Genomic DNA, 27,722 nt, shown 5'->3' with positions numbered 1-27,722 from the left:
GATGGAAAATGTGTGATGGAGCCTACACACGGTCGGAATTTCCGACAACAATCTCCTCTAATGTACAGGGCATTAGAGGAGATGTCCTCAGATAATTGGATCACTGCGCAAAATCATTCTTATTGTTTAGTTTTTTAATTTGTGTCACTGTGAATACTTTAGATTTTGCTGCAATCAACTCATTCACTATTATTTTTATTCTTTTTCTGTGTTACACATTATTGATAGCGTGAAGGACACTTATCACTTTAAGCACACAGACTGCACAGCGAATGTTGGTTATGAGGGGGTTTTTGGTCTCCACTAGCCAAAAGGGTTTGACTAAGATCCACCTTTGTCCCCAGTTGTACCCCACCTGCTTGAGGCCAGCTCCAGAATTTACAATTTCTGACTTCTCAAGGGCCTGAGCCCCATTAAAACAACACATCAAATGGGCGAGCACCATACCACCAGATGGTTTCCCCACTTTGAAACCATCCCACCTTTTCACAGACCCCCAACAACCCCTAACCCACTGAACTGCTGTGACAATCCCATTATACTCCAAATCTGTTGTTGAATAAACTTTCTTTCCTTGCAGACCTTCCAAAATGAACTCCCAGCATCCTCCACAGATCCAACCAATGTGGCTCCTTCTTGTCACCTGACTCAAACTCCAATCAGGTAAGACCTTCTACTTCTACACTGAACACTTAACTCTTGGTTGGGGACTATTCCTCACCCCACTGAATTATACTCTCTGTTAATTGCATCCCTCCCATTTTTGTCTTTACTGTTGTATTACACGTCCAGGGATAATACTCTTTTTCCTGATCCACGTTTATTACAACCTATGTAAAAAACTTCACCATTGCACTATGACCCTGTAATGTGAAGATGTGATTGTCCATTGTTCAGGTGGGAGGCAGAGAGCTGATATGGAAGCTGCAAAGCTGCATCAGGAAATAGAAGTGTCATCATCCTTGCTATGCACTACAGTAGAGGTGTGTGAATCAAGACAAACTGAAAACTACCACAAACTTTGTCAGATAAAATAGATCACATAAAAATAATATAACTGTTTGTCAGCAGATCCACATAACTGCATACTTGCTTCACAAAATAAATAAATAAATACAATTCTACAGTTACAGCTGGAGAAATGAAATGAAAGTTACTTCCTGATTTAGCAATGCATTAGCTGAGTTCATTGCACAATGAAATGTCTGTTATAGTGTTAATTATTATCTCCAGTCATCATCCTTCTGTAATACTTACTTCCATTTTGAGAAGCTGTTCTGCTTTACTTCTGTTCATATTCCTACTGTACCACCTGGAACAAACAAGTTGTGCTAGATGTTATTACTGAACTACAGCCAGATCAAGTCTGCTAACTTCTGTCCCAAAAAGAGAAGTTGATAAGTAGTGGAAATGGCTGGTCTATACTACTTTAGTACAACCTACTATATACGTTTGTGTAAGTAACTTGCAAAAATACTCTGTGTAGGCATATAATACCCTTGAAGAAAACATTATGCAGACACAAAAGCTATTTTAAATAGTAACTGGAATCAGAGCCAGCATCAAGCAATGAACAGAGGGAAGAGAACTGTCATTTTATTAGGTGGACACCCTTCGTACACACGATCAGATTTTCCGCAGACAAAACTTCGGACTTCTGTCCGAAGGCGTGTACCTGGATTTTGTCTTGCATGCAAACGGCAAGGAATTGTCAGCCTACAAACACAAACGTAGTGAGGTACTACGTGTTTTTTCAGCTCTTTAGCGCCACCCTTTGGACTCCTTCTGCTAATTTTGTGTTAGTAGAAGCTTGGTGAGTGTTGATTCGTGCTTTTCATTTTGCGCTTTTCACTTTGTACTTTTCATTTCGTTTCTCAATCAGACATGTTGCGGAATCAGAGGAGATATTGTGTTATTTATTATTGGCCTTGGAGTTATTGCTTTGACCCAAGTCCAGTCCAGGAACAGGAGGAGTTCTTGGACCAAAAATTAATTGCTTTATTAATCGTGAGCAATTATGTCATATGCCTTTGCTGCGGGAGCTCCAGGAGAATAATCTGGATGATTTTCTGAATTATCTCTGGATGACGGACCCCTGCTTTCACCAACTCTTGACATTGTTGACCCCCTATATTAAGAAGCAGGACACATGCATGAGGCTTTTATTTTATTTTTTGGTTGAATAATAATGATTTGATTTGTTATATTTTCTATATTTTTGGATGCATAGAATACACTTTTTGGTTAAGTTCTATTGGCAGATAGCATGTCTAATTTTATTTGTTTTCTTTTTTTAATGCACAATAAAAAAATTGTGTAGAATAATACTTGGCTATGTGTTTTACTTCAAATGACAGTTTGGGAGTAGGCAGTTACATTTAAAAAAATACAATGTAAAATTGACAAGGGACACCAACACAGTTGTATCTTTGATCTTAAAAAATACAGGATAATGGTGTTGTGGTAACTTGCCCAAAAAAAAAAAGCACAATAATATTATTCTTGATATCTTGATATCAGTAGAAAAAAAAGCCTTTGAAAATTTGTTTCCATCAGTATCACCAGCAAAGCAGCTTCATTATTATTCCATTAAAGAAGGAGAGAATTGTGTGCTGCATTTCGAGATTTCATAATTTTCCACGTCACAAATGTTAATTCTCCATTACGAATGCTAGTTTACAAGACCGACCACTTCTGGCTCGCCCTTACTTCCAAGCATGCGTGTTTGTACTTTGGACTTTTGTCAGACGGACTTGTGTACACACGCTCGGAAAGTCGGACAACAGACATTTGTCCGTGGAAAATTTTAAAACCTGCCATCCAACAGTTGTCCACGGAAAATCCGCCAACAATTGTCCGATGGAACGTACGGTCGGATTTTCCGCCAACAGCCTGTCATCACACATTTCCCTTCTGAAAATCCGATCGTGTGTACGCGGCTTTACTCCTTTCCATGAAAAATATGGAAGAAAATATTAACTGTAAAATATATACTGGAACGTATACTTCATTTTTGTTTCTAGTATAAGAAGGACCCTCTTTAAACTAACAGTTAGTGTGGAGAATGGTCCTCTAGTTTCTTAGACAGTGTGAGAAGTCCCTTTATATTGATCATTGGGAGAAGTGACATTTTACATTGATGGTCAATGGAAAAATGTCTCAGTTGACTGGAAGTTATTATTGTGCTCCAATATTCTGGTGAGTGGAAGAAGAGACACCTTACAGTGGTGGTCAGTGGTCCTGAAGCTGATGATCACTGGTGTCAAAGGTTAAGGTGTCACTTGCTCTTTCATGGAATGTTGGCGCTGGGACTAGGCAGGCAGATTCTGCTATAAGATCAATCTGCTCAGAGAGTAAGCCCAGTGACCGGACACTGGCTGGAGAAATTTCACTCCCAACCAGGGTTTGGCCTCTGAGGTCTAGGGGCTCATCACAAACCCAGCACCTCAGAGGCACCCATGCAATTTTATAGGCAACTTGTTCTCCCCTGCCTGTGCCACTAACAGTCAGTTACAATTTTTTTTTAATTATGATCGCTATGAGACCTGTGAAAGATCAGCACTGGTCTGCCACTTGTATTCCCACAGACCATCAGGCATGCTGGTACATGTAGGCACAGCACTAACATGTAAGAGCCCTTTCACACTGAGCCGCCCCCGGTGTTGGCGGTAAAAGGCCGCTATTTTTAGCGGTGCTTTACCGTCGTTTATGCGACGCTATTTGGCCGCTAGCGGGGCGCTTTTAACCCCCACTAGCAGCCGAAAAAGGGTTAAAACCACCCGCAAAGTGCTGCTACAGCGACGCTTTGCCGGCGGTTCGGCAGCGCTGCCCATTGATTTCAATGGGCAGGGGTGCTTTAGGAGCGGTGATTTCACTGCTCCTAATGCGCTCCAAAGAAGCTGCTGGCAGGGCATTTTTCTGACACCCTGCCAGCGCACCGCTCCAGTGTGAAAACCCTCAGGCTTTCACACTGAAGTGAATGGAGCCACTGTTTCAGGGCGCTTTGCAGGTGCTATTTTTAACGCTATAGCGCCTGCAAAGCTCCTCAGTGTGAAAGGGGTTCTGAGGCTCTGCTGTTACCTGTTATCCTACAAGACGTGTTCAAGGCAGGAAATTCTCCTGCTGTTAATTTAAACTGATACTTGCCCAGTCCCAGCAAAGCCAGGCCATCTCTCTTTCTATTTAAGTTGGGCACATTCCCTCAAGTGTTGCCTTATCAACATTTAGTGTTTCTAACCCCAGGGCCCCCAGTGGTTTAGTGAATTTCCTAGTGTCTCTGAACTGCCAAAAGATTCAGAGTGACCCTAAGTTTCCTAGTGTTCCTGTAGCCAGATCCCAGCATCTTCCCAAGTGTGTTCCAGTGCCTTCCCGTGTGATCTCCATATCCCAAGCCTTCCCAGTGCCATCCAGCTTATTACCAATTACTCTCTGTTTGCTTCCTGCCTGCAGCCCGTATGCTGGCAGGTGTTGTATCCTCTGGGTATTTTAGCGTACTTGTGTCTCTTTTTCCTTTGTGAAACTCTGCCAGCTACCAGCCTTTCTACACCTCCATGATTCCCTGTGAGCTTCAGCCTGCCTTTTGTTACCAGTACCTGTACACTTCTAGTCTACAGCCTGCTTCGGTGTCTCCCTTTGTGTTCCTATTCTGCTTCCTGATCTGTATCCATATGCTCCTCTGTCTGCTTCTAGTGATTCCTATGTGTCTCTGTACACTACTACCCACTCCTAGTGATCCTGTTTGTCGCCATACACTACTACCTGTATGGGTGTGCTAGCGTACAGGCTGCACAAAGGGTCCACAATTCCCACCCATACCTGATAAGACCACTCCCTATTCTCAGCATATCATTGTGAAAAAACAAGCTTATGCCGCGTACACACGAGCGGACTTTACGGCAGACTTTGCCCGGCGGACGGGATTTCGTCGGACAATTCGATCGTGTGTGGGCTCCAGCGGACTTTGTTTTCGCAAAAGTTGGACGGACTTAGAATTGAAACATGTTTTAAATCTATTTGTCGAACTGGAGTCCGGTCGAAAAGTCCGCTCGTCTGTATGCTAGTTCGACGGACAAAAAGCCACGTTAGGGCAGCTATTGGCTACTGGCTATGAACTTCCTTGTTTTAGTCCGGTCATACGTCATCACGTACGAATTCAACGGGCTTTGGTGGATTGTGTGTAGGCAAGTCCGTTCATTCGGAAAGTCCGTCATAAAGTCCGTCGAAAAGTCAGCTGGGCAAAGTCTGCCGCAAAGTCCGCTCGTGTGTACGCGGCATTGGCCTAAGCTACTCAGTCAAACAATATGGTGAAGTGGAGAGGGAACGCAGAGGCAAATGTTTGCAAAATGCAACATACTGGACTATACTTTCATTGGATTGAATTGGTTGAAAGGGTTCACGGGTTGTGTTTCCAGGTTTCAACAGCTGCATTAAAAGCAATATCTGGCTTTTCCAACAGACGGATATTTTCCTCTTATTTGTCTGTGTAACTATCTGGCATGCATTGGCTAAAGTGCAGTAACTTTATGGCAATGCTGTAAAACCGCACATCATGTGCTTGTAATACATGAGAACATAAAATTAACAACTTACTCATATTGATCTAAATTGTCTAGTTTCTTCTCTGTCACATAGTTGCTGGGAATGTAGCCTTCCTGTCTAAAATAAGAAAAACAAGCAGTTACTGGAATAAAGCATTAGCATTTGCATATTTTCCAAGTCACATAGGCGCACGTGAGGTGAAATCCTTATCATAATTTCGGTTTGGTTTGAGGTTGGGGCAAAATTTAATGTTTCAGTTGAAAAGGGAACATTTTAAAGGTTTAAAAATAAGATACAACAAGGAAATCATGTGTATAAGCATGTCTTTAACGTTTTGGCTAGTAAGCCAAGATGAGCAGATATAAATATTCTTAATGCAAGAAAATGGGGAAGTACAAAAGCAATGTCAAAAACAGAGCCCACATGCAGGATTTTCACATGAGGGCTTACTAGTTTTAATGTAGACCTGTATTTAAATTTGAAGCATATGACTGTGTTAACAGTACTGCTTAGATGTATAATAGAAGGGCTACTTAGTCCAGGAAAGTATAAGAGACCACTGTTTAATTCACTTATGTCCTCGATAACAGCAAAGTTTGAGATTCATGGTTTTGTCAGCATAATTTCATTTTTTTCTCTGGAATAATGCATGCATCAGTTGGGTTGGGTGATTCTGCCATCACTAGTGATTTCTCCTCCTCTTTCCTATCTGTCTGACCCGCCTGGTGTCCCCACACCCCCCACCTTTCACAACCCCTCTAGGCCCAATCTTATTCTGCTGTGCTCACTCCCCCAATCCTATCCACCTCTATTCTCCAATAGGACACTCGCTATGCTCAGTTAGGCACGAGGCAAAGAGGTTGCGGGACATTTCCTGCTGAAGAGCCTGGGGGCGTGAGAGCAAACTCCACATCCCTCAGCTATACCTATGTCTGTCCCCAGCTACCCACCTTACTGTCTCTGCTCCCTCTGACCCAAAGTTCCTGCAGAATGCATAGCACTCCATTCCTCCAGATTATACATTCCACACATCCTTCCCTTTCTCTGTGCTACACCAGCCATCCTCTTGCTCAGTGGCTCAGTGGCTGCCTCTGCGATCTGCCAGTAAGAGAGACAGCTGCAGGGATGAGGGGAAAACAGCTTTCCTCAATATGAAGCTGTCTTCTTCCCAGCCAACCAGTGTATGCGTAGAAGGGGAGTAGAGGTATGTGTCTTTTCACCTCTTCCCCACAAGATTGATGCCACTAAAATGGGGAGAAGCCTTAGTTGCGGCATGTAAAAGAATGATGAACTCTATGAAGAACTGGAGTATAAAGGTCTCTCTGATTTGAGGCAAGCATAGCCTTCACAGCCTTCTCCTGTTCTGCCTGCTGTCATACCCTCTGCACACCTCATTGCACATACTTCCCAGTGTGATACCCTCTGTACACCTCCCTGCACATACTATCTGCTGTCATACCTTCTGCACACCTCCCTGCACATACTGCCCAGTGTGATACCCTCTGTACACCTCCCTGCACATACTACCTGCTGTCATACCTTCTGCACACCTCCCTGCACATACTGCCTGCTGTCATACCCTCTGCACATCTCTCTGCACATACTGCTCAGTGTGATACCCTCTGTACACCTCCCTGCACATACTGCCCAATGTGATACCCTCTGTACACCTCCCTGCACATACTGCCCAATATGATACCCTCTGCACACCTCCCTGCACATACTGCCCAATGTGATACTCTCCGTACACCTCCTTACACATATTGCCCAATGTGATACCCTCTGTACACCTCCCTGCACATACTGCCCAATGTGATACCCTCTGTACACCTCCTTGCACATACTGCCCAATATGATACCCTCTGCACACCTCCCTGCACAAACTACCTGCTGTCATACCCTTTGCACACCTTCCTGCACATACTGACCAGTGTGATACCCTCTGTTATTCTCTCCTGCACATACTGCCTGGTGCCTGTCACACCCTTCAACTTCCTCTCCTGCACATACTGTCCACCATCACACCATGCACTCCTTTCCTATCCAATACTGGGAGCTTGTTAGTCCTGGCTCAGATACCCGCAGGTAAACGCACGGTGTGCGTCCACATGTGAACAGCGGCGGACACTGTCATCCTGTTATTAGTTTATATAGGCTGACCGGCTGCTGCTATGCTCATGACCCAGTCATTCTACCAGCAAGAATTTGCTGCTGGAACCTGGAGAATGCAGATAACTGGCCATGTGAAAAAATCCTAACCAAGTATATGATCTGCATTAGAGGAAGTATCAGCAAAGCAAAACCTATACTTTTTAATTCTGCCATATCTGCATGCCTCTGAACTATAATGCTATATCCAGCAACATGACTATTTCAATGGGAAAGGAAGTGCACCATCTACTGAGAACTGTCACAAGATTCAATAACCTTATAATAACATCAATATTCACTACCTTTGTGGACTGTACAGTCTATTCATGGCTCTGTACATAAAAACAAAACATCCCACTGCCTCCAATAGTACAATCTGATTTTAATCCTCACAGTACTAATCATGTTTTATATTTAGTGATAGAACAGACAGTATGCAAATACATCATTATTCACTTGTGTCAAAGACAGAATGAGATCTACATAAACTCCTGCTAGGTATATCTTGACTGCATTGCTACTGGCCAAGTTCTTGCAATGCATCATATAGTATGGATCAGCTACTGAAATTATATTTGGCCATTTTTCTTACCCATACTTATTTCTTGCCTTCCACCAGTGCACGTCCTTCTTTTCAAGCACCACATATTCCTCCCCAATGGTCAGTCTAAGGTCATGGGGCTCCACGGGATGAAAATCAAACATTGCAATTGCTATTTCCCCTTCCTGTTTATCCACCTGATCCTGTGGTGGAGGCACCGGAGGTGGCGGCCTTCTCTGAAAAGGAAGAAATCCATTGGAAAAATCAATGCACAGTACTTGTATTAGCTGTATGACCTCAACACACAACTTGTAGGAAAAATCTTTTCTATTAAAATACCTTTATGGACTGCCAATACATAGAGCCTGAGTGTCCACCCTTCTCTCCTTCTAATCAGCAAATCACGGAGACCAAACCTGATTTAAGCCAGCCAAGCCTGCAGTCTCATGCTTGTGATAGTGTGTTTAACACGTGCTTTAAACTCCCTGTTTGTCTGCCCTGCTCTGTTGTTTGGATTCCCCTGTTTATGACCTCGGATTGGAACTACTATTTTTTTTAACTCTGCCTGGCTATGGATTTGACCCTGACTATTCTGAACCTTGCCTGCCTTGTACCTGGACTGTCATTGAACCACTCTGCCTGTCCGCCAACTGCAAGTACCTGTTTGCTGTACTCAGTTTGCGCCTGCCCCAGTGTGGTAGCCAGACACTATAGCATTGTGTGTAAGACCTGGGGGCAACCAAGTACCGGTAGGCCTGCTTGCCGTATGGGAAAGGGGGCTGCTATAGGTGAAGAACACAGAGCTAGCTATAGTGCCTGACCACCTGTGCTAGAGGTAAGCGTGACAAGTAGAAGGCATGAAAGGAGACACAAATCTGTCTGCCCCTCAGAATTTCCTGATTGCTTAGACATGGTTTTCACAGAATGTAACCTCTACTCATTAATTTTTCATCATATACTCTGTCTTTGACAGGTTTACTTTAAAGATGCCCTGGAAAAGGTGTGCAGAAAGCGAAGTCAGAACTGTTTACCATTCTTAAAGTGTGTTAAAGCAGTAACATCCAGCTATTAGCATCTTCTAAAGCCGGGGTCGGCAACCCGTCGATCATGATCTACCTGGCGATTGCGGGAGACCGACAGGTAGATCACGATCAGGGCACTGCTGAGCCGTTCCCCCAGCCTCCACCGCTCTCCTTTTACTAGCAGAGCACAATGAGATGAATAACAGTGCTGGGTGGAGGTCAGAAGCAGGGCAGCTGCTTTAGTTAACCAGCAGGACTGCCTAGCAAACAATCACCTGCTTGTTAACATGAAAAGTGAACTCTGGCAGCTCCTGCTCCCGCCCTCCATTCAGCACTGTGCTGCCTCTCACTTCGCTCTGATGTACAGCCACTGTAAGGTAGGAGAGAGCTACCAACACATGGCTGTGTGTTGTGAACACAGAGGAAACGGGACACTACTGTGAGGGGGATACAGAGGACAGTACTATGCAGGTTTGGGGGCACATAGCACAACTGGAGGAGGGAGGGGTGGTGGTGAAGAGGACACCACTGAAGAAGGGGGGGGGGAGGGGTGCAGAGGACACTGCTATGGGGGGGGGGGTCAGAGGACACCATTGTTGAAGGGGGGGTTGCAGAGGACACTGCTATGGGGGTGGGGGGCAGGGGACACTACTGTGGGGGGAGGGGGTTGCAGAGGACACTGCTATTGGGGGGTCAGAGGACACAATTGTTGGAGGGGGCATTGCAGCGGACACTGCTATGGAGGGGGAGGGGGCAGGGGACACTACTGTGGGGAGGGTGAAGAGGACACTACTGGGGGGGGGTGCAGAGGCCACTACTGTGGGGGGGGGTGCAGAGGACACTGCTATGAGGGGGACTACTGTGTGTGGGGGGGGGCAGAGGACACTGCTATTGGGGTGGCAGGGGGCGCTACAGAGGTACAGAGGGGAGGGGCAGAGGACACTACTGTATGTAAAGGGGACTACTGTGTGAGGGGGGACAGAGGACACTGCTATGGGGGAGGGGGGCAGAGGACACTACTATGTGTGCGTGGGGAAGCAGAGAACAGTGCTATGCAGGGGGGCAGGGAACACTACTGTGGAAGAGGGGGGTGGAGAGGACATAACAATAGGGGAGCAGAAGACACTGCTGTGGGGAGGATGGCAGAGGACATTGCCATGGGGGGGGGGGGGGTACAGAACACTAGCATGGGGGGGGGAGCACTTGTAGGGAGGAGGCATAGGATACTACCGTGTGTGTGGAGGGGGGGGGGGGTCACAGAGGAAACTACTGTGTGGGGGAGGCAGAGAACACTACAGGGGGGGGGGGGGGCATTGTATATTACTTTATTTTGTTTTGTTATTTAAAGGGAAACAATGATGCACAACCCCTAAGTCACCCTCCCCCACCCAGGGATCTTTGATTTCCTTCATGTCGTCCAGGTAGATCTCAACCTTGGCAAGGTTGCCTACCCCTGTTTTATAGGATATTCTAGCAATGGCAATTTCTGTACTCTTCTTAATTCAGGTTTTCTATATGCTATTGCAGTAACTATAGGTTTTAACTGGTAGCCTCATCAACAGGGACATGTTATTTTTAAATCTGGACAGAGCAGGGAAGATCTAGAAGCTCTGTCAAGTTTCTATTGCTGTCTGTGTCTTTATCTTGAGGAAGATGTGACATTACTTTCTTTCTGAGTAAATTAGATTGTTTTGGCTGATATTCCAGTTCAATTATTACACACACATACAATGAGAATGCATATTTGTTGCATAAAACATTTGACCATTATGTCTGTAAGGTTCTCATTTACCCAGGCCATGGTATAGCCACTAGTAGTTAAGCAGACCATACACTTATCAAAATTCAGCCAGTTTAGCAGGGACCAGCCGAATTTTGGTCAGTGTGTGGCCGTTTCCGCTCAACAATAGTCTGTCGAAGGAACATTTTTCTTGATTGGCATATTTGTAAGCAGACAGGCATATTACTAAGCCTCCCAGTCTACACAGACATGTACGTATGCTTTTAGGCCCATCTCCTGGTCTTACCTTAGCATCTGGTGTAGGTGGCAGGGGCTTTGATGCATCTGGGTAAAGGAAACGACGAAGGCGAAAGTTAACAAGACAATTGTTTATTGTCAGGAATATTAAGTTATAGTATAAGCTAAAAAAAACAATACATTTTTTGAAACAAATAAGAAAAATGATCTCTCAAATAACTGACAGATTAGCTTGAGACACTGTGGCTTCAGTGAGAAACATATTACATTCTTAAGGCTGCTACACACTATAAGAAAATTGGGGCAAACGATCATCTTGTTTTCCTCGATGTTTCACAGTAAGTCGGAACCGAGGAAGGAAATAACGTACGAAAATTCTCGTATGACAAAGATGTTGTTTTGATGTCTACTGTTTCTGATCATGCGCAGTCTTACGTATTTCATTTTTCTCGTACGAAAATCATACAAACATAATACACATTAAACGGAAATCGTTTGTTCTGTTCATGTAGGAGAGACATTTAGAAGTTTGTCCCTTCGGAAATTTTTGTTTGCAAAGTCTGAATACATATAGCTCAAAGTTAATTTCCAATTGGATATAGAAGGGAAGGAATAGAACCCCTGTATGTTTTTTTTATTATTTATGTCTGTGTCTCACTAAGTAGATTCAATGGGGGAAAAATTACTAAAACTGCTGCACACAGAATCTGGTGCAGTTGTACATAGTAACCAATCAGCTTCTAAAATTCAGCTTGTTCAATTAAGCTTTGACCATAAAACCTGGAAGCTGATTGGTTACTCTGAACACTGGCACCAGATTCTGTGTGCAATAGTTTTAGTAAATCTTTTCACTGTCTCTATGTTTCATCCAAACCAGAAGAGTAGTCTAGGTGACAACGCTGCTCTTCCATCAGTACAGTACAGTGAGCAAGCGGTGTCACCCCAGTTCAGAAAATGTGTTACTGGCAGGAGGATCACTGGGTGAAAAACAGAGGGAAAAAAGTTTGAAAAAAGAAAAATGATAGGCCACCACGTCTGGCTAGTAAGCTGCAATATATAAAATGTTTGTTTTTGGGTTTAGACACATTTACCAAGCAATATCTGCCCCAGTTAGATTAATAAATAAAAGTTACTTACTAACTTCAAAGAGATTATATGCCTCACATCCTGGCGCCATTTTCTCTGTTTGCCTGCAGCACTGATAAACACCATCTGACCAAAGACTGGGGTGATATTTGGGCAAGATGTAGCTGTTGTTCTTTATTCCTACAAAGGAACTCAATGGTTATCAGAGATTCAAAAAACATCTTCAGGATAAAGCTGGCCATGTATGGCCACATGCTGAGGGCTGTACCAGAGAATTCTATCTATGTATAGCAAGTTTAAAGTGATACTTAATGATATCCTCTTTTTTTAAATAAACCAGTCACATCCACTATATTTAATAGACCTGTAATCTATCTTTTTTTTTTAATTAAATCGCTCCTTCCTGTATTTTTCTTCGTCCTTGTAATGTCTTCCATGAGCTCCCAAAACTGGCCTTTTCCCCTCACTTTCCTTTGGAACGAACAGTACACGTTCATAGCCCATCACTGGAGTGAGCAAGAGAGGGAGGCTACATTCCTCCATGCAGTAGGACCATGGAGTAAGAACGTAGCCACCCTCTAACACAGTGATTCTCAACTCCTGTCCTCAGGATCCACTAACAGGCCAGATATTAAGTATTATCTTGGGGAGATGCAGACTAGAATACTGCAATCACTGAGCAGCAAATGATATCACCTGTGATGTATTTCAGTTATCTTGCAAACCTGGCCTGTTAGTGGGTCCTGTGGATCACAGCAGCAAGAAAAAAAAGAAAAGGAATTTAGGGATTTGGAAAGAAAAGGCTGCCACACAATGGATAGATCACAAGCATCCATATTTATTGTAGAATTGTTCCATAGACTGACCCTCTAACACGTTTCACCTCATCAGGGCTTAAAGCGTTTCTTACCCCAACGCTTCACACTCCTGATATGTGCCTGCTGTACCATGTACTTGTATGAGAAAGTATCCTGTTCTCTTGGTATTGCTTCCTTTATGTGAAATCCCTGATGTTCCTGCTAGTCCCCTTGCTTACCTATTAAAAACTGACCACAGTAAGCAGGAGAACACACCGTGGCCAATTCTTTAGCTATGCTGGGAACTCCATATACTCTCCTCCAATGATCAGACTTGTCCTGACACACCCCCACTGCACAGCCATTCACTAGCAAGCTCAGTGTACTGCTGCTTCTCCTCCCGCCCAGCTCTTATGCAGCTGAGAACAGAGAAAATGCGATCATTTATTAAAAAAGGGCAAAAGGGTATTTATTATATTTTTTTTTACCTATACGAAAATGTTTTGCCTTTCATTTCTTTTTTAAACTGAATGGGTTGTTTTACAAGGTGATCATTTACAATCACTTATCTACGATTAAGCCCCAATTGAGTGAAATGCTTTAGCAGAACGGTCCTCGGACGGGGACTGCCATTGCCATGTCTGTGGACAGTTTCTACAATAAACATGGACGCTTGTGATCTATCCAGTGTGGCAGCCTTTTCTTTCGCTTTCAGTTAGACAGCATAGACAGCTCAGCCTGCTTCCTGCACCTGGAGTTCAAGTGGCACCAGGGAGCAGTAGCTTGGAGCGAAGAGTCCTTTTAATCTGAAGATATTGGTTTGGATTTTTGTTTAAATCAGAGCTTAATGTCACTTTAACATTGTTTAAAGGATAACCACATGCTAGCTATAAAGAGTTGCTAGGAACCAAGTCAACAGATCAGGCTCCCCCTCATTTTCTCGTAGACCGATGAAACACTAGGCCTTTTTCTGCCGTCACTCTTTTATGTTTCCATGAAAATAAAATTTTAAAAAAAGGGAAGCTTGATTGGATTTTAAAAAAGGATGATTGCATTCAGCGCAGTTTGCCCTTCTTCACTGAGCCAGGTAAAAAATGAAACGCAAACACTGTCACAGGAAGGGGGGGCAGGAGGGGGGGGAGCATTTGCACTGTGTAACATATTACACATTAAATATGGGTGTAACATATAACAAGGTGCAAAAGGTAAATGCTAGGTGTTTTTTTACCTTACTGCATTCTTTGAATCAAGGAAAACCCAGTACCTTTTTCTGTCCCCCATTCCCAAACACTTACCTGCAGTGCATGTTCACTGCTGCTGGGTCCTCCGGTCCTCCAGGTTCTATAGGTAGGCACCAGTGGCCGGCCATCCATTAGGGGCGCATGGACGCCGCCCCTCCTATCCATACGTCCAGGCCCCTAAATCTACATGCAGGGCGGTGTGAGAATAGCAAATGAATATTCGCTATTCTCACACTGATTCTCCTCCCAGCCAATCAGGAAACGGGTAGTGAGAACCGTTTTCCGATTGTCCGAAAGGACAAGCGATCTTATTGGCCAAGGGGGAGGAGGGAGGAGATGCACAGCCGGGGGAGAAGCAGGGGAAGACTGACCAACCCACTAGCCAACACAGTCAGTCTCCAGTGATGGCTCACCATCCAGCACTCCCCGGCTCGGACAGGGGAGAGAGGAGGAGGGGAAATCAGAGTCATCCCGGGCAGGACATATGCCTCCTAAGGTAAGGAGGCCATCCGTCTCCCGTGGCGGGAGGGTTGGTGGCGTTCCCGTGTCCTCTGCATTCATGTCCACCTCCGGGGGGGGGCCTTGTCTCCTGCCGAGGTGGCGGGTGGCGTTGGTTTGAACCCCCCCCCCCCCCCGAATTATCGAGCACCAGCTGCCACTGGTAGGCACTAGGGGCAGAGGAGCAATTGTCGCATGCTGCTGTCAGTGCTGGTAGGAGAGATCAGAGGCATGACTTGGCAGCTGCCGTGTGTGTCTATGGATGCATACAGCACCAGACAGGAGCATGTATGCATGGCTGTCTCCTTAGCAGCTGGCTAGCTAAGGGGACACTCACAGTGGAGGGGACGTGCAGCTTGGGGACCAAAAAGCTTGGGGACCAAAAAGCTTGGGGACCAAAAGAGGCAATTTAAATAAAAGAGGAATCACCTGTTAATTTAAATGTGGGCCTCCTCTTAAAAAAAGAATAGAGTTTAATATCGTTTTAACTTTGCACAGTGAACATGTTCTACTACTTTAGTAAATCAAATCCAATGACTGTTTCTTGTTAAAAAAAAAAAAAAAAATCCAGTCACTGTGGTCTACTTAAAGCCTAAGCTCACCTTTGGTAACATGTTACAAGATACACTTGGGTGTTACATGTAACATGTTGCTAAAGCAGCATCCCCCCCCCCTATCCTTCATTGTGACAGCACACATCCGCTGTCACAGTTTAAAAACTGCGTGGTTGTGCGGGGCTCATCCCACACTGCCGTGTCATTCATTTACAGAGCTCTGTGAATGAATGAACTACAAGTCCCATCTGCCACTGCTGCACATGGCTTTTAGTTCTCAGTGAAATGTGAGGATGCTGGTGAGTGCCCTCCACACCTTGATTCTTCCTGCTCTTCAGTAACTGTCTGCTCGTATGGGAGGTACAGGGAGACCGCTGTACGGGGAGTCTACAGGAGCTTGGCATGGCACCTGACATCTGATGAACGCTGGTGCAATGCTGTGTAGGCTCATAAAAAAAATAATAATAAATGCATATTTTTTACCTGCAAAAAAATTTGCATTTTTTATTTTTTTACAAAAGTAAACGTATCTTTTAAAGTGTTTGTAAACTCTTACTGATTAATTGTACCGATAGGTAAGCTTATAATAAGACTTACCTATAGGTACTGTAACAATCTCCTAAACATGCGCCGTTTAGGAGATATGTACACGGCCACCTGTGTCTTTTCTTCAGAGCCATGTGCCATGACCGGTCACATAGCCGGAGTCTGCGGACCCAGAAGGAAGATGGGTGAAGAGGGATGCGACCTCCAGCGGTGACAACCAGAGCTTAGTTTGCAGGTAAGTTTCACATAATGTGCTAGTATGCGGTGCATACTAGCACATTATGCCTTTACTTTGCAGGTCAGAAAAAAAATTGGACCTGTCATCAAATAAATGTTTTTTCATGTTAAATGCAGCATGCTCGGTAATGTGTCAGTGTTTCACTTCCAGGTATTTATTACCTCTCACAGAGATCAGAGTACGCGGCTGACAATCCCTTCATCTGCTTCTCTATCCAAAAGGAGGGCAACTGCTTTTTTCAGGCATCATGGTGGGACACCATTTACTTCCTGGATTGAGATACTGTCTCAGAGGTGACATAATTAATTAAATGCTGGCGCTTGTGCAGTCCTTAGCTATGTTGACAAATGTCTGACACAGATCAGTCCCTGCATCCACTGACTTTGTGAAGTTGCTTTACAGTTACAAAGTTGAAGTCTGAACACTGAGTGAGAGGAAACTCGGAAAATGCTTTCTCCTACCTGAATTTGACCAATTACATCATCTCAGCCTAGGCAAAGTCACAGATTTTAGGATGGGTGATCAATGAATGAATTTGGATCTTTCCTAAAATATTGTGGCATGTCAGGAAAGTATTTATGGGGAAATGTACGGTAACTTACAGGTCTTCTTTAACTTAATTTATTACTGAAACTTACTTAAAGCTTTTGTCTAGCAAAAACTTTGTTCAGTTTTTGTTACAGTGGAGAAGAGTTAGAACACCTGTGGTGTTTTTACTGCAATGCAGGGCTTCAGGATTCAGGCTTAGGTTATTACTTTACAGTAATACTTGGAATTCAGCCTGCCTGATCCATGCAAACCATGGTGGAGCCCTCTTCAGAGGCATTTCACAGGTGATATATCACCTCCTCACCTCCTGTTCTAACCCTGTAAATGCAACACCACACCACACCACACTGCAACTACGTGCATTACACACCTTTGCAGCTAAAAGTGGAACTTCACTCTCTTAATCAACATTGATTAGTTTGAATCCTCATGCTGTTAACATCAGTAAATAGATAGGAAAGTATATCATATTTACTTGTTTTAAACTTTTTTTAAAACATTTCTTCAGTTACTTCCTGGTTTCTTGCCTAGGCAAATTATGTCATACATCCCAGCAGTCTTCAGGAGGGGAGGAGAGGAGGAAGGATTTGCTCAGCTCAGCCCACTCTGTTGCATGCATGAGCTATAGGCAGATGGATTCCAGGTAGTAAATGCTGCATAAATCATCTGCCCTTACTCAAGATGACCAGAGCTAGAAATTCTAGGGGGGAGTTTTTTTTAAGTGATTTATCTGCCAAATAAAGTACAGAGACATGGATGGATGGGTGAGTTTGCTTTTAATATTAAAAATGAATTAAATCATGTTTTTGGATTATAGTGCTTAGATGCAGTGAAGATCTGCTTTAAGGGGAGGTGGTAAAAAAACACAGCTCAACCGTCTGTTTTTACCACCTCCCCAACAGCAAATGTAAGAGAGCCCTTACTTTTCCTGTTTAGCATATACTTGCTGTGTGACAGAAGTGATAAATCTATTCCCTATAAATCTGAAATAGTACATAGAAAACTAGGCAATCCTTGCAGAATATCAGAAAATGATTACCTTTTTTTATACACTTCACCCATTGGTCACGGCTCTCTGGCGTTGGGGAAAAAATGTACAGTGTGTTTGTGTCATAGACAACCTGGAAAGGGACAATAAAACAGGACTATATTAGACTCATTTATCATACTAACACTGAATGAGCTCAAACATGTCATTAGTGGTCAAACCTCTAAGACCAATCACTGATCATACTGATAACACTGAAGGTGTTAGGTATGAAGGGGATCCTTATATAGTCCTGATAAAAAAACAACACACAATAAAGACGGTCATAGATACGTGGGAGCTGAACATAAAAATAACAGATTTCTCTAGCCGTGCTAAACAGCGCAGATGGACAAATCTAATGCTGAGGCCAATTTTCTACCCAGCTCCTTACACAAAAGTTGATTAAAAAATCTACTTTTATTAATCCAGGTGTTGCAAACAGGGCCCTGCAACAAAGCAAATTACAGCCAATTCAGCAACAATCAGACAAAATTCGATGCGTTTTATGTCCAGGCTATTTATAAATTGGAGTGGTTGACTTTTTTTTGGAATTGACATGGGGACACATTGGATGCCTTCAGCGACCACTTTGTTCTTGCTGAGCTTCTAATGTGTACCTGATATTAAACCTTTGTTTTTTTTTTTTTAATTAAAATAACAAACATGTCTATACTTACCTGCTCTGTGCAATGCTTTTGCACGGAGCAGCCCCAATCCTGTTCTTCTGGGGTCCCCCACCGGCACTCCAGGCACCTCCTCTTTGGCAAATGCCCCCACGGAAAACTGCTTTCCATGAGGGCACCCGTGCATGCTCGCTCTCATGTCCTGCTGCTTTGTTCATTGACAAAAAACAGGCTGAATCTGCCCCGCTCCGTTGTCACAGCATTTGATTGACAGCAACAGGAGCCAGTGGCGGGCACATTGCTGTTTCGGATCTGGCTCAGGTAAGAAAAAGGGGGGAGGGGAGCTGGGGGAGCTGCAGCACAGAATGCATTAAGGTGAAAAACCTTAAAGAGGAAGTAAACCCTGATGGGTTTTACTTCCTCTTTTGCTCCCCGTATAGCCTGCAAATTAAAAGCATATTGCATGATGCATACTAGCCCATTATGTGACACTTACCTGCAAAAGAATCCAGCGATGTCCCCTGTGTAGGCAGCGTCCATCTTCAAGCCCCTCTTCCTTCCGGGCCGCGGACGCCGGCTCTGTGATTCGTCGGAGCCGTGTGACGTCACTCCCGCGCATGCGCACAGTAACGGCACAGGCTAGGGAAGAAACGGCTCAGAGTTTCGTTTTTTCCCCGCGCATGCGCCGCTCACTTTATCGGCGGACTACAAGTGAAATATCTCCTGAACGCCGTACGTTTAGGAGATATTTCCACTACCTATAGGTAAGCCTTATTCTAGGCTTACCTATAGGCATAAGTCCCAAAAAAGGGTTTACAACCACTTTAATACTCCATTCACACCTAAGCGTTCTGGTTTCCAGAATCATGGCAAAATGTGGAATGCGCTTGTGATGCCATTATTTCTTAATGGCAGCCCAAGCGCGGGGCGATGTTGCTGCAATTGTCGATCAACAAATCGCGATCACAAACGTTCCTGGCTCTAAGCCAAGATTTGGTACATGAGCTTCTTTTGGAGCATTTTTGGAGCGGAGAGAGCCAAATGTCAAAATAAATGGTGCCACCCCAAAAACCGTCAACTAAAAAACAAAAACAAAAAAAGTTAAAAAAAAACGAGTGGCTGCAGCTATCGCTGCAGATGGCTCAGGTGTGAATGGAACTCGAGGCTTTAAAACCACTTTAAGGAGGAATGGGCTTCCCCTAGGCATAGCTGTCATTAATGTATCCATTAATATATATGTTCCAATATGGAGATTCTCAAACTTAAGAATCAGGACCGTACTATAGAGAGGGGCCTTGACGAGGCAGTGTGGCTTCCATGTACACTACATTACCAAAAGTATTGGGACGCTTGTCTTTACATGCACATGAACTTTAATGGCATCCCTGTCTTAGTCCATAGGGTTTACTATTGAGTTGGCCCTCCCTTTGCAGCTATACCAGCTTCAACTCTTCTGAGAAGGCTGTCCACAAGGTTTAGGAGTGTGTCTATGGGAATGTTTGACCATTCTTCCAGAAGCACACTGATGTTGGACAAGAAGGCCTGGCTCGCAGTTTCTGCTCTAATTCTTCCCAAAGGTGTTCAATCGGGTTGAGGTCAGGATTCTGTGTAGGCCAGTCAAGTTCCTCCACCCCAAACTCGCTCATCCATGTCTTTATGGACCTTGCTTTATGTACTGGTGCGCAGTCATGTTGGAACAGGAAGGGGCCATCCCCAAACCGTTCCCACAAAGTTGGGAACATGAAATTGTCCAAAATGTCTTGGTATGCTGATGCCTTAAGAGTTCCCTTCACCGGAACTAAGGGGCTAAGCCCAACCCCTGAAAAACAACCCCACACCATAATCCCCCCTCCACCAAATGATTTGGAGGGGTGGTCCAATACTTTTGGCAATATAGTGTGGATGAGCGAGTTTGGGGTGCAGGGCCTGCACCCGAAGCTGACTGACGAATCGGCCTGGGGTGCCGACATTGTGGGATCCCTGGACAGGTAAGTGTCCTTATATTAAAAGTCAGCAGCTACAGTATTTGTAGCTGCTAACTTTTAGAAAAATGTTTTCAGTCTGGAGCTCCGCTTTAAAGTGATACTAAACACACACACTATTTAACTGCTTCCCGACCAACCGCCGCAGTTATACTGTGGCATGTTGGCTCCCCTGCGCGAACCGTCGTATCTATATGTGGGCTCGCGAGGTCGGGATAGCAGGCGCATGCGCCCGCTGCACAGCGGGGGCACCGGTGCTCGTGGCTGATGACCACCAGCCATGATTGATTGTGAGCAGGAGAGACAAAACAGGGATGAGTGTGTGTAAACACACACTTCCCTGTTCTGACAGGAGTGGCAGATTGTGTGTTCCTATTAGCTAGGAACCACGATCCGTCACTTCCTCCAGTCAGTTCCCTCCCCCTTCAGTTAGAATCACCTCCCAGGGTGCACAGTTAACCCCTCGAGCGCCCCCTAGTGTTAACCCCTTCACTACCAGTGACATTTTACAGTAATCAATGCAATTTTATAGCATTGATCGCTGTATTAATGCCAATGGTCCCAAAAATGTGTCAAAATTGTCCGATGTGTTTGCCATAATGTCGCAGTCATGATAAAAATCGCAGATCGCCGCCATTACTAGTAAAAAAAAATAATAATAATAAAAATGCTATAAATCTATCCCCTATTTAGATGCTATAACTTTTGCACAAACCAATCAATATACGCTTATTGCGATTTTTTTTACCAAAAATATGTAGAAGAATACATATCGGCCTAAACTGAGGAAAAAATAGTTTTTTTATATATTTTTGGGGGATATTTATTATAGCAAAAAGTAAAAAATAATGCGTTTTTTTTTTCAAAAATGATGCTCTTTTTTTGTTTATAGCGCGATAAATAAAAACCGCAGAGGTGATCAAATACCACCAAAAGAAAGCTCTATTTGTGGGAAAAAAAGGACGTCAAATTTGTTTGGGTACAACATAGCACGACCGCGCAATTGTCATTTAAAGCGACGCAGTGCCAAATCGCAAAAAGTGCTCTGGTCAGGAAGTGGGTAAATTCTTCCAGGGCTGAAGTGGTTAATATACATTATCCCTTCTATTTCTGTATATGGATAATGGCACTGTAATTATTTTAATTAAAAAAAAAAAATCTTAGTACCTTTTTTTCTAATCGATATACAGCTGTCACCTGACCCAGTTCTTTCCCAAACTGTCTGCAGGGAAACATAAGCAGGAGGAGCTTCTAGTCCTCTGCTGCTGGTCACATGTTCAAAATAAAATTAAAAAAAAAAACAGACTGTAAATTGACATACAAATATACATTTGAAATTAAATCTTTATTATTTTATGGAAATAACATGGTGTGGGTGGATTTTTGCCAGTCACAGGCTGTGTCACGCCCCTCCAGCTTGTGTCTTAGAAAAAGAGGGAGGTGAAACCTTCATTAATGTAATGTAATATCTCTCCCCCATTGCGTTTAGTTGGTTAGTGGGTATGGAGGAGGAGGGAGGGAGTGGGCAGTCATTTACCACTGTGTATATACCCACATGTGTGACTCATGGGCTGCTTAAATGTGATACACTCACTGAAAACTGAGCATGTGCAGAGTTGCCACCACAGCTTCAAAATCCCTAGCTGAATTGGGGACATGAACAGAAGAGGGAGATAGAGAGCAGCGGGATCAACCAGTTTTTTTGCAGAATACAGAAAAGGAATTCCATAGTGATTGAGTATGAACAGCATGGTTTAGTGACACTTTAAAGGTCAGACCTCCCTATCTGATACTCGTTCCGGGCCAGTGGCTAAGAAGCTACTGAATCAGAGGATCAGAATGAACAGCCAAGAAACTAAAATTTACAGAGAGAGAGAGATCAGCAATCTCTTAATATTTCCCTCCGTACAGGTTTCCTTTAAAAATTATCTAAACCAGAGGATGAATTATTTTCATTTTTTTTCAGGCATTTTTTTCTCCTGATAATCTTGTGAATATTACACTTTCTGTCCCTGGGTGGCTACACACTTTCTCCTACTATATTCTTTGAGGGAGCCATGATTTACACCCACACTGGACAACAAACATGTCTTCCTCTCTTCATCAACTTTACATGGGAGGGGGTAAGATATTATTTGTTTACAGAGGAAAGATAACATTGTTTGTACTTCTAGTTTAGGTCATTGGAAATGACAAGAACAATAGATATTTTCTGTACTTGCTAAAAATGTTCATGGCCTGAAAAGCTAAAAGCAATGCAGCCACCATTTCTAGGAACTGGTAACCTCCTAAAAATATTACATTCTTGCTGTTTACATATCCTTTCAGCAGTTCCTGAAAATCTTTTACAGCCAACCAAAGATGACTCCTCAATAAGTAGAAACTGATCGAGCTATACCTGAAATGCATATTTATTCTGACAAGGCACTTGGTCCATTCCGTTCTTCACCACTTCCACGCACTTAACCCTTGTGATGTCCACAGATCCTTTCTTGTTTTTTTTCTGAAAAAAATTAATGAACACAAACAATTCTCATCTGTTCTTTGTTAGCATCATTCACTAAGGTTCTTTTTTTTTTAAGGCATGTCCACCCAAAACTGATAATTTAGGTTAAAGGAGGAATAAACCATAAGAGTCATATTTTTTTTTTATGGCAGCAAGATTACTGAATCCCCAGATACCTTAGATCTGCCTACTCACCACTGTCTGTTAGTTTTTTGTGCGTAGGTATGTAAAATCTGTAAGTAATGGTGACGTAATGCGTAGGGTGCAAGCAGTGACAGCGTGGACAAGAAGTGACGAAAGAGGAAGTCTGGTATTCCATGCCTATACTTGTTTTTATGGCATTTTTAATAGTTTTATTATGCGTGTGCATTCTCTTCTGAATAAATTTGCCATTTCAGGCATTGTGCTACACTATGGAAGCCTTTTTCGTTATGTTTACCTAGCTGAGAGCTATGCATTATGGCCGCATGAATATTTAAAGGTTCCCCAAAATCTGTGTAGACATTCACTACTCCATCAAGGGAGATCCCTGTGGATGAAGGTGGAAGTGTTTCTGATCCTGGGAGCTGTGAGGATTAGATTTATAACATGCATCTTTTCTCCAAAGTGGAGGTGAGAGTTTTGGGAGACTAGATGGAGCACGTGGTGTTTTACTAAAGGAAGATTATCACCTATTTCACAGTGAAGCGGGTCACTTAAATCACGGATGGTCATTAGTATCATCATACTGGAAGGAATATCTCTATAGACTGGTAATCTTTTTAAAGATTTTATTATGTTCATTTAGGATCCTACATCACTGGTATCACAGTTTACACTGTTTTAAATTGTGTATTATTATTATTTTACTTTAAGCCTTCTTCTTATACCAGTAACTTAGCAGCTCTACACCATTTATTATTTTGTTGCAGGTTTTTATTGCTGTCTATCACAATGCCCGTCCCTCTTTATTTGTCATGTTCATCGTAAATGAAAGTAGAAAATCCCAAATTTTGGGTTGTTCCTGGAATAGTAATAGAGGGAAAATCTTCCAATGGGAACACTACTTCTGGTGACAAACAAGGATTCCCTCACTTTGGAGGGATTTCCTCTCATTTCCTGTTTTGGATATGGAAATCTCTACTATGGGACACAGATGACGTAAAAACCCTTCCTTTCTTTGTCCAAAATGGAAAAAAAAAGTTTTCCCTTTAGTTTTACTTTAAGGCTGGGTTCATGTATTAATGTGAATTGGATGAGCTTGGACCTTTCACAGACGATCCACATATATGTGGGCCTGGCCATGGTGCGTTTTTAAAAAGAGTCTTGTGCATTTTTTATCCTGGTTCAGGTGCTATTTCAAATAAATAATTTGTACCTGAATTGCATCTGAACAGGTGAACAAAACCGCACTGGACACCTTTTAAAAATCGCGCTGAGACTGAGGCCGGACATGTGTGAATCGAGCCTAAAGCTTAAATGACCCTATAAAGTTAAACTGAAACAATGAGTGTGGAATTTCTTGTATTTATGTTTTTTATTCTCTTTCTCTTTTAGACCTCCTTGAACTAGGTAGCAGAGCATTATTGCTTATTGAGATAAATCTCAAAACTCTCTTGCGCTGCTATGCTGTACCTCAAATACTGTTAATGATTTCCCACTTTATTCACAACATAACAAAAACATATAACTCCAAATTTAGTGCCGGTCCACTATAGGGAAAAAAAACAAAACAAAACATGCTACATATTTTGTCACATCCTGTCACCCTAAAAAATGGTATAGTGCTGAAATGATGTGCACAATTTGCATAATCAGCGGTATGTCGTCTGTAGCCAGTATAATACACACAAACTCTGGTCACTCCCACCTAGTTCATGCTTTGTGCCATGATGTCACCCAGACTCCACCCAATGACCCAATGCGTTTTGTCACAATTGTGTGACTTCTTTAGGGCATCCCTTGAGGTTGTGTGTATTGTTCAGGTGCGAATTCAGGCAAAAATTTGGACCTGATTCTCCCCTGAACCGGTGAACAGGAATGCACCGGACCCCATGCTGGAAACAGCGGCCGCACATTCGTGAACCTGGCCTAAAGCCAGCCATAAATGATACAATTTTCTTTACTGCAACCTATACACAGCCATTTTAGCACTGCAGCCTCTAACCCTGAGAGAACATTGGGTTTAAACTTGAAGGAGTGCAATTTAACCATTTCCCGCCTGCCATATAGCAATATGATGGCCACAAATTGGTTTTGTTATCCTGACTGGGCGTCATATGGAGGTCCAGCAGGATAAGCCACTCGGGCGCGCAGCATGACGATTGGTGGTGTGGTGTGTCAGTCTGACACACTGCATCTCCATACTAGGTAAAGAGCCTATGACATAGGCTCTTTACCATGTGATCAGCTGTGTCCAATCACAGCTGATCACATCGTAACCAGGAAGTGCTGTTTATCGGCTTTTCCTCTATTCGTGCTGACAAGGTGCAGGTAGAGTAGAGCCGATCGGCTTCTCTCCTGACAGGGTGGGTCTGCTTTGAAAATCAGCGCATTAATTATCAGTGCAGACCCACAAAGGATGCCCACTAGAGCCCACCCGTGCCCACCCATGACCACCAGGGATGCCTATCAGTGCCCATTACAGGTGCCAATTTGTGCCCATCAGTAATGCCTGCAAGTGCCTCCTCATCAGTGCTGCCTATCAGTGCCCATCAGTGCCACCTATAAGTGCCCATCAGCGTGGCCTTGGGTTTAAACTTGAAGGAGTGCAATTTAGCCATTTCCCGCCCGCCATATAGCAATATGATGGCGAACAAAGTGGTTTCATTATGCGGACTGAGCGTCATATGGAGGTCCAGCAGGATAAGCCACTCGGGCGCGCAGCGTGGCAACTGGTGGTGTGGTGTGTCAGTCTGACACACTGCATCTCCAATTTAGGTAAAGAGCCTATGACGTAGGCTCTTTACCATGTGATCAGCTGTGTCCAATCACAGCTGATCACATCGTAACCAGGAAGTGCCATTTATCGGCTTTTCCTCTATTCGTGCTGACAAGGTGCGGGTAGAGAAGAGCCGATCGGCTTCTCTCCTGACAGGGTGGGTCTGCTCTGATAATCAGTGCATTAATTATCAGTGCAGACCCACCAAGGATGCCCACTAGAGCCCACCCATGACCATCAGGGATGCCTATCAATGCCCATTAGAGGTGCCAATTTGTGCCCATCAGTAATGCCTGCCAGTGCCTCCTCATCAGTGCTGCATATTAGTGCCTCCTCATCAATGCTCATCAGTGCCACATCATCAGTGCCCATCAGTGCCACCTTATCAGTGCCCATCAGTGCAGCCTCATCAGTGCCCATTAGTGAAGGAGAAAACTTACTTATTTACAAAATTTTATAGCAAAAGCAAAGAGAAACGTTTTTTTTTTTTCAAAATTTTCTGTCTTTTTTTATTTGTTTAGCATAAAATAAAAAACCCAGTAGTGATCAAATACCACCAAAATAAAGCTCTATTTGTGGGAACAAAATGGTAACAATTTTGTTTGGGTACAGTATTGCATGACCGTGAAATTGTCATTTAAAATGCAAAAGCGCTGAAAGCTGAAAATTGGCCTGGGCAGGAAGGGGGGAAAGTGACCTGTATTGAAGTGGTTAAGCATATTAAAAATAACTAATTAAATTATTAATACTAAATTATAAGTGATTAAAATGTTCAAATGTGCAGTAACCCATAACAGACAGACTTGAAATTTAACCCCTTCCCGCCGACCGTACGCAGATATGCGTACTCGGCTTTCGGGGGTTATACCGGGATGATGCCCGCAGCTGCAGGCATCATCCCGGTACCGCTGTTTAGAGCCGGCAATTGGCTATCCGTGTATAACAACCGATGCGGCTAAAAGCCGCTCGGCTGTTATACCGGAGCAGCGGGAGGGGACGTCCCCCCCTCCCGCCGCCTCCCGCCGCTCTTACCGGGCCTCCCGGTCAATCCGGAGGCTCGGTGACCAATCCGATGCCTCCGGCGGCTCTGGGCGGGCTGGAACGAAGCTGTGGGCGGCTTCGTTCCAGCCTTCAAATTGTAAACGCGGAAGCGACGTCATGACGTCACTTCCCGTTTACTCGGCTGCCAATGGCGCCGGTTTTTAAAAAGTACACAGCATTCAGAATCGCCGTTTTCGGCGATCTGAATGCTTTGAAGTGTAAAGGAGGGATGGGGGGGTCTTTTAGACCCCCGATCTCTCCATAAAGAGTACCTGTCACCACCTATTACTGTCACAAGGGATGTTTACATTCCTTGTGACAGCAATAAAAGTCATCAAAACATATTTTTTTAAACACAATTTATGAATTTAAAAATAAATAAAATAAATAAGAAAAAAAAAAATTTTTTTAAAGCGCCCCCGTCCCCGCAAGCTCGCACAGCGAAGAAAACGCATACGGAAGTCGCGCCCGCATATGTAAACGGTGTTCAAATCACACATGTGACATATCGCCGCGATTGTCAGAGCGAGAGCAATAATTCTAGCACTAGACCTCCTCTGTAACTCTAACCTGGTAACCGTAAAAAAAATTTAAAGCGTCGCATATGGAAATTCTTAGGTACCGTAGTTTGTCGCCATTCCACCAGTGTGTGCAATTATAAAGCGTGACATGTTTGGTATCTATTTACTCGGCGTAACATCATCTTTCACATTATACAAAAAAATTGGGGTAACTTTACTGTTTGGATTTTTTAAAATTCATGAAAGTGTCCCTTTTCCAAAAATTAGCGTTTAAAACACCGCTGCACAAATACCGTGTGATATAAAATATTGCAACAATCTCCATTTTATTCTCTAGATTCTCTGCTAAAAAAATATACA

The 27,722-nt window shown here is 43.6% G+C and overlaps 1 protein-coding gene across 2 annotated transcripts in view; it reads right to left on the bottom strand.

Annotated features, from left to right (window-relative positions):
• TEC (tec protein tyrosine kinase) overlaps positions 1–27,722 on the bottom strand; it is a 145,515-nt gene that overhangs the window by 31,331 nt on the left and 86,462 nt on the right. For both annotated transcript variants that reach the window (XM_073608479.1, XM_073608478.1), the window contains exons 3-9: positions 22,773–22,877; positions 17,779–17,860; positions 12,368–12,496; positions 11,280–11,317; positions 8,282–8,466; positions 5,590–5,655; positions 1,258–1,312 (exon numbers count right to left, since the gene is read on the bottom strand). In XM_073608479.1, coding sequence (XP_073464580.1) covers positions 1,258–1,312; positions 5,590–5,655; positions 8,282–8,466; positions 11,280–11,317; positions 12,368–12,496; positions 17,779–17,860; positions 22,773–22,877 — 660 coding nt within the window. The remainder of the gene's footprint in view (positions 1–1,257; positions 1,313–5,589; positions 5,656–8,281; positions 8,467–11,279; positions 11,318–12,367; positions 12,497–17,778; positions 17,861–22,772; positions 22,878–27,722) is intronic.

The sequence above is a fragment of the Aquarana catesbeiana genome, linkage group LG01 (assembly GCF_042186555.1).
Source record: "Aquarana catesbeiana isolate 2022-GZ linkage group LG01, ASM4218655v1, whole genome shotgun sequence".
Lineage (NCBI taxonomy): Eukaryota > Metazoa > Chordata > Amphibia > Anura > Ranidae > Aquarana > Aquarana catesbeiana.
The sequence above is the reverse complement of the archived record's forward strand: the minus strand, read 5'-3'. Positions and strand labels throughout refer to the sequence as shown.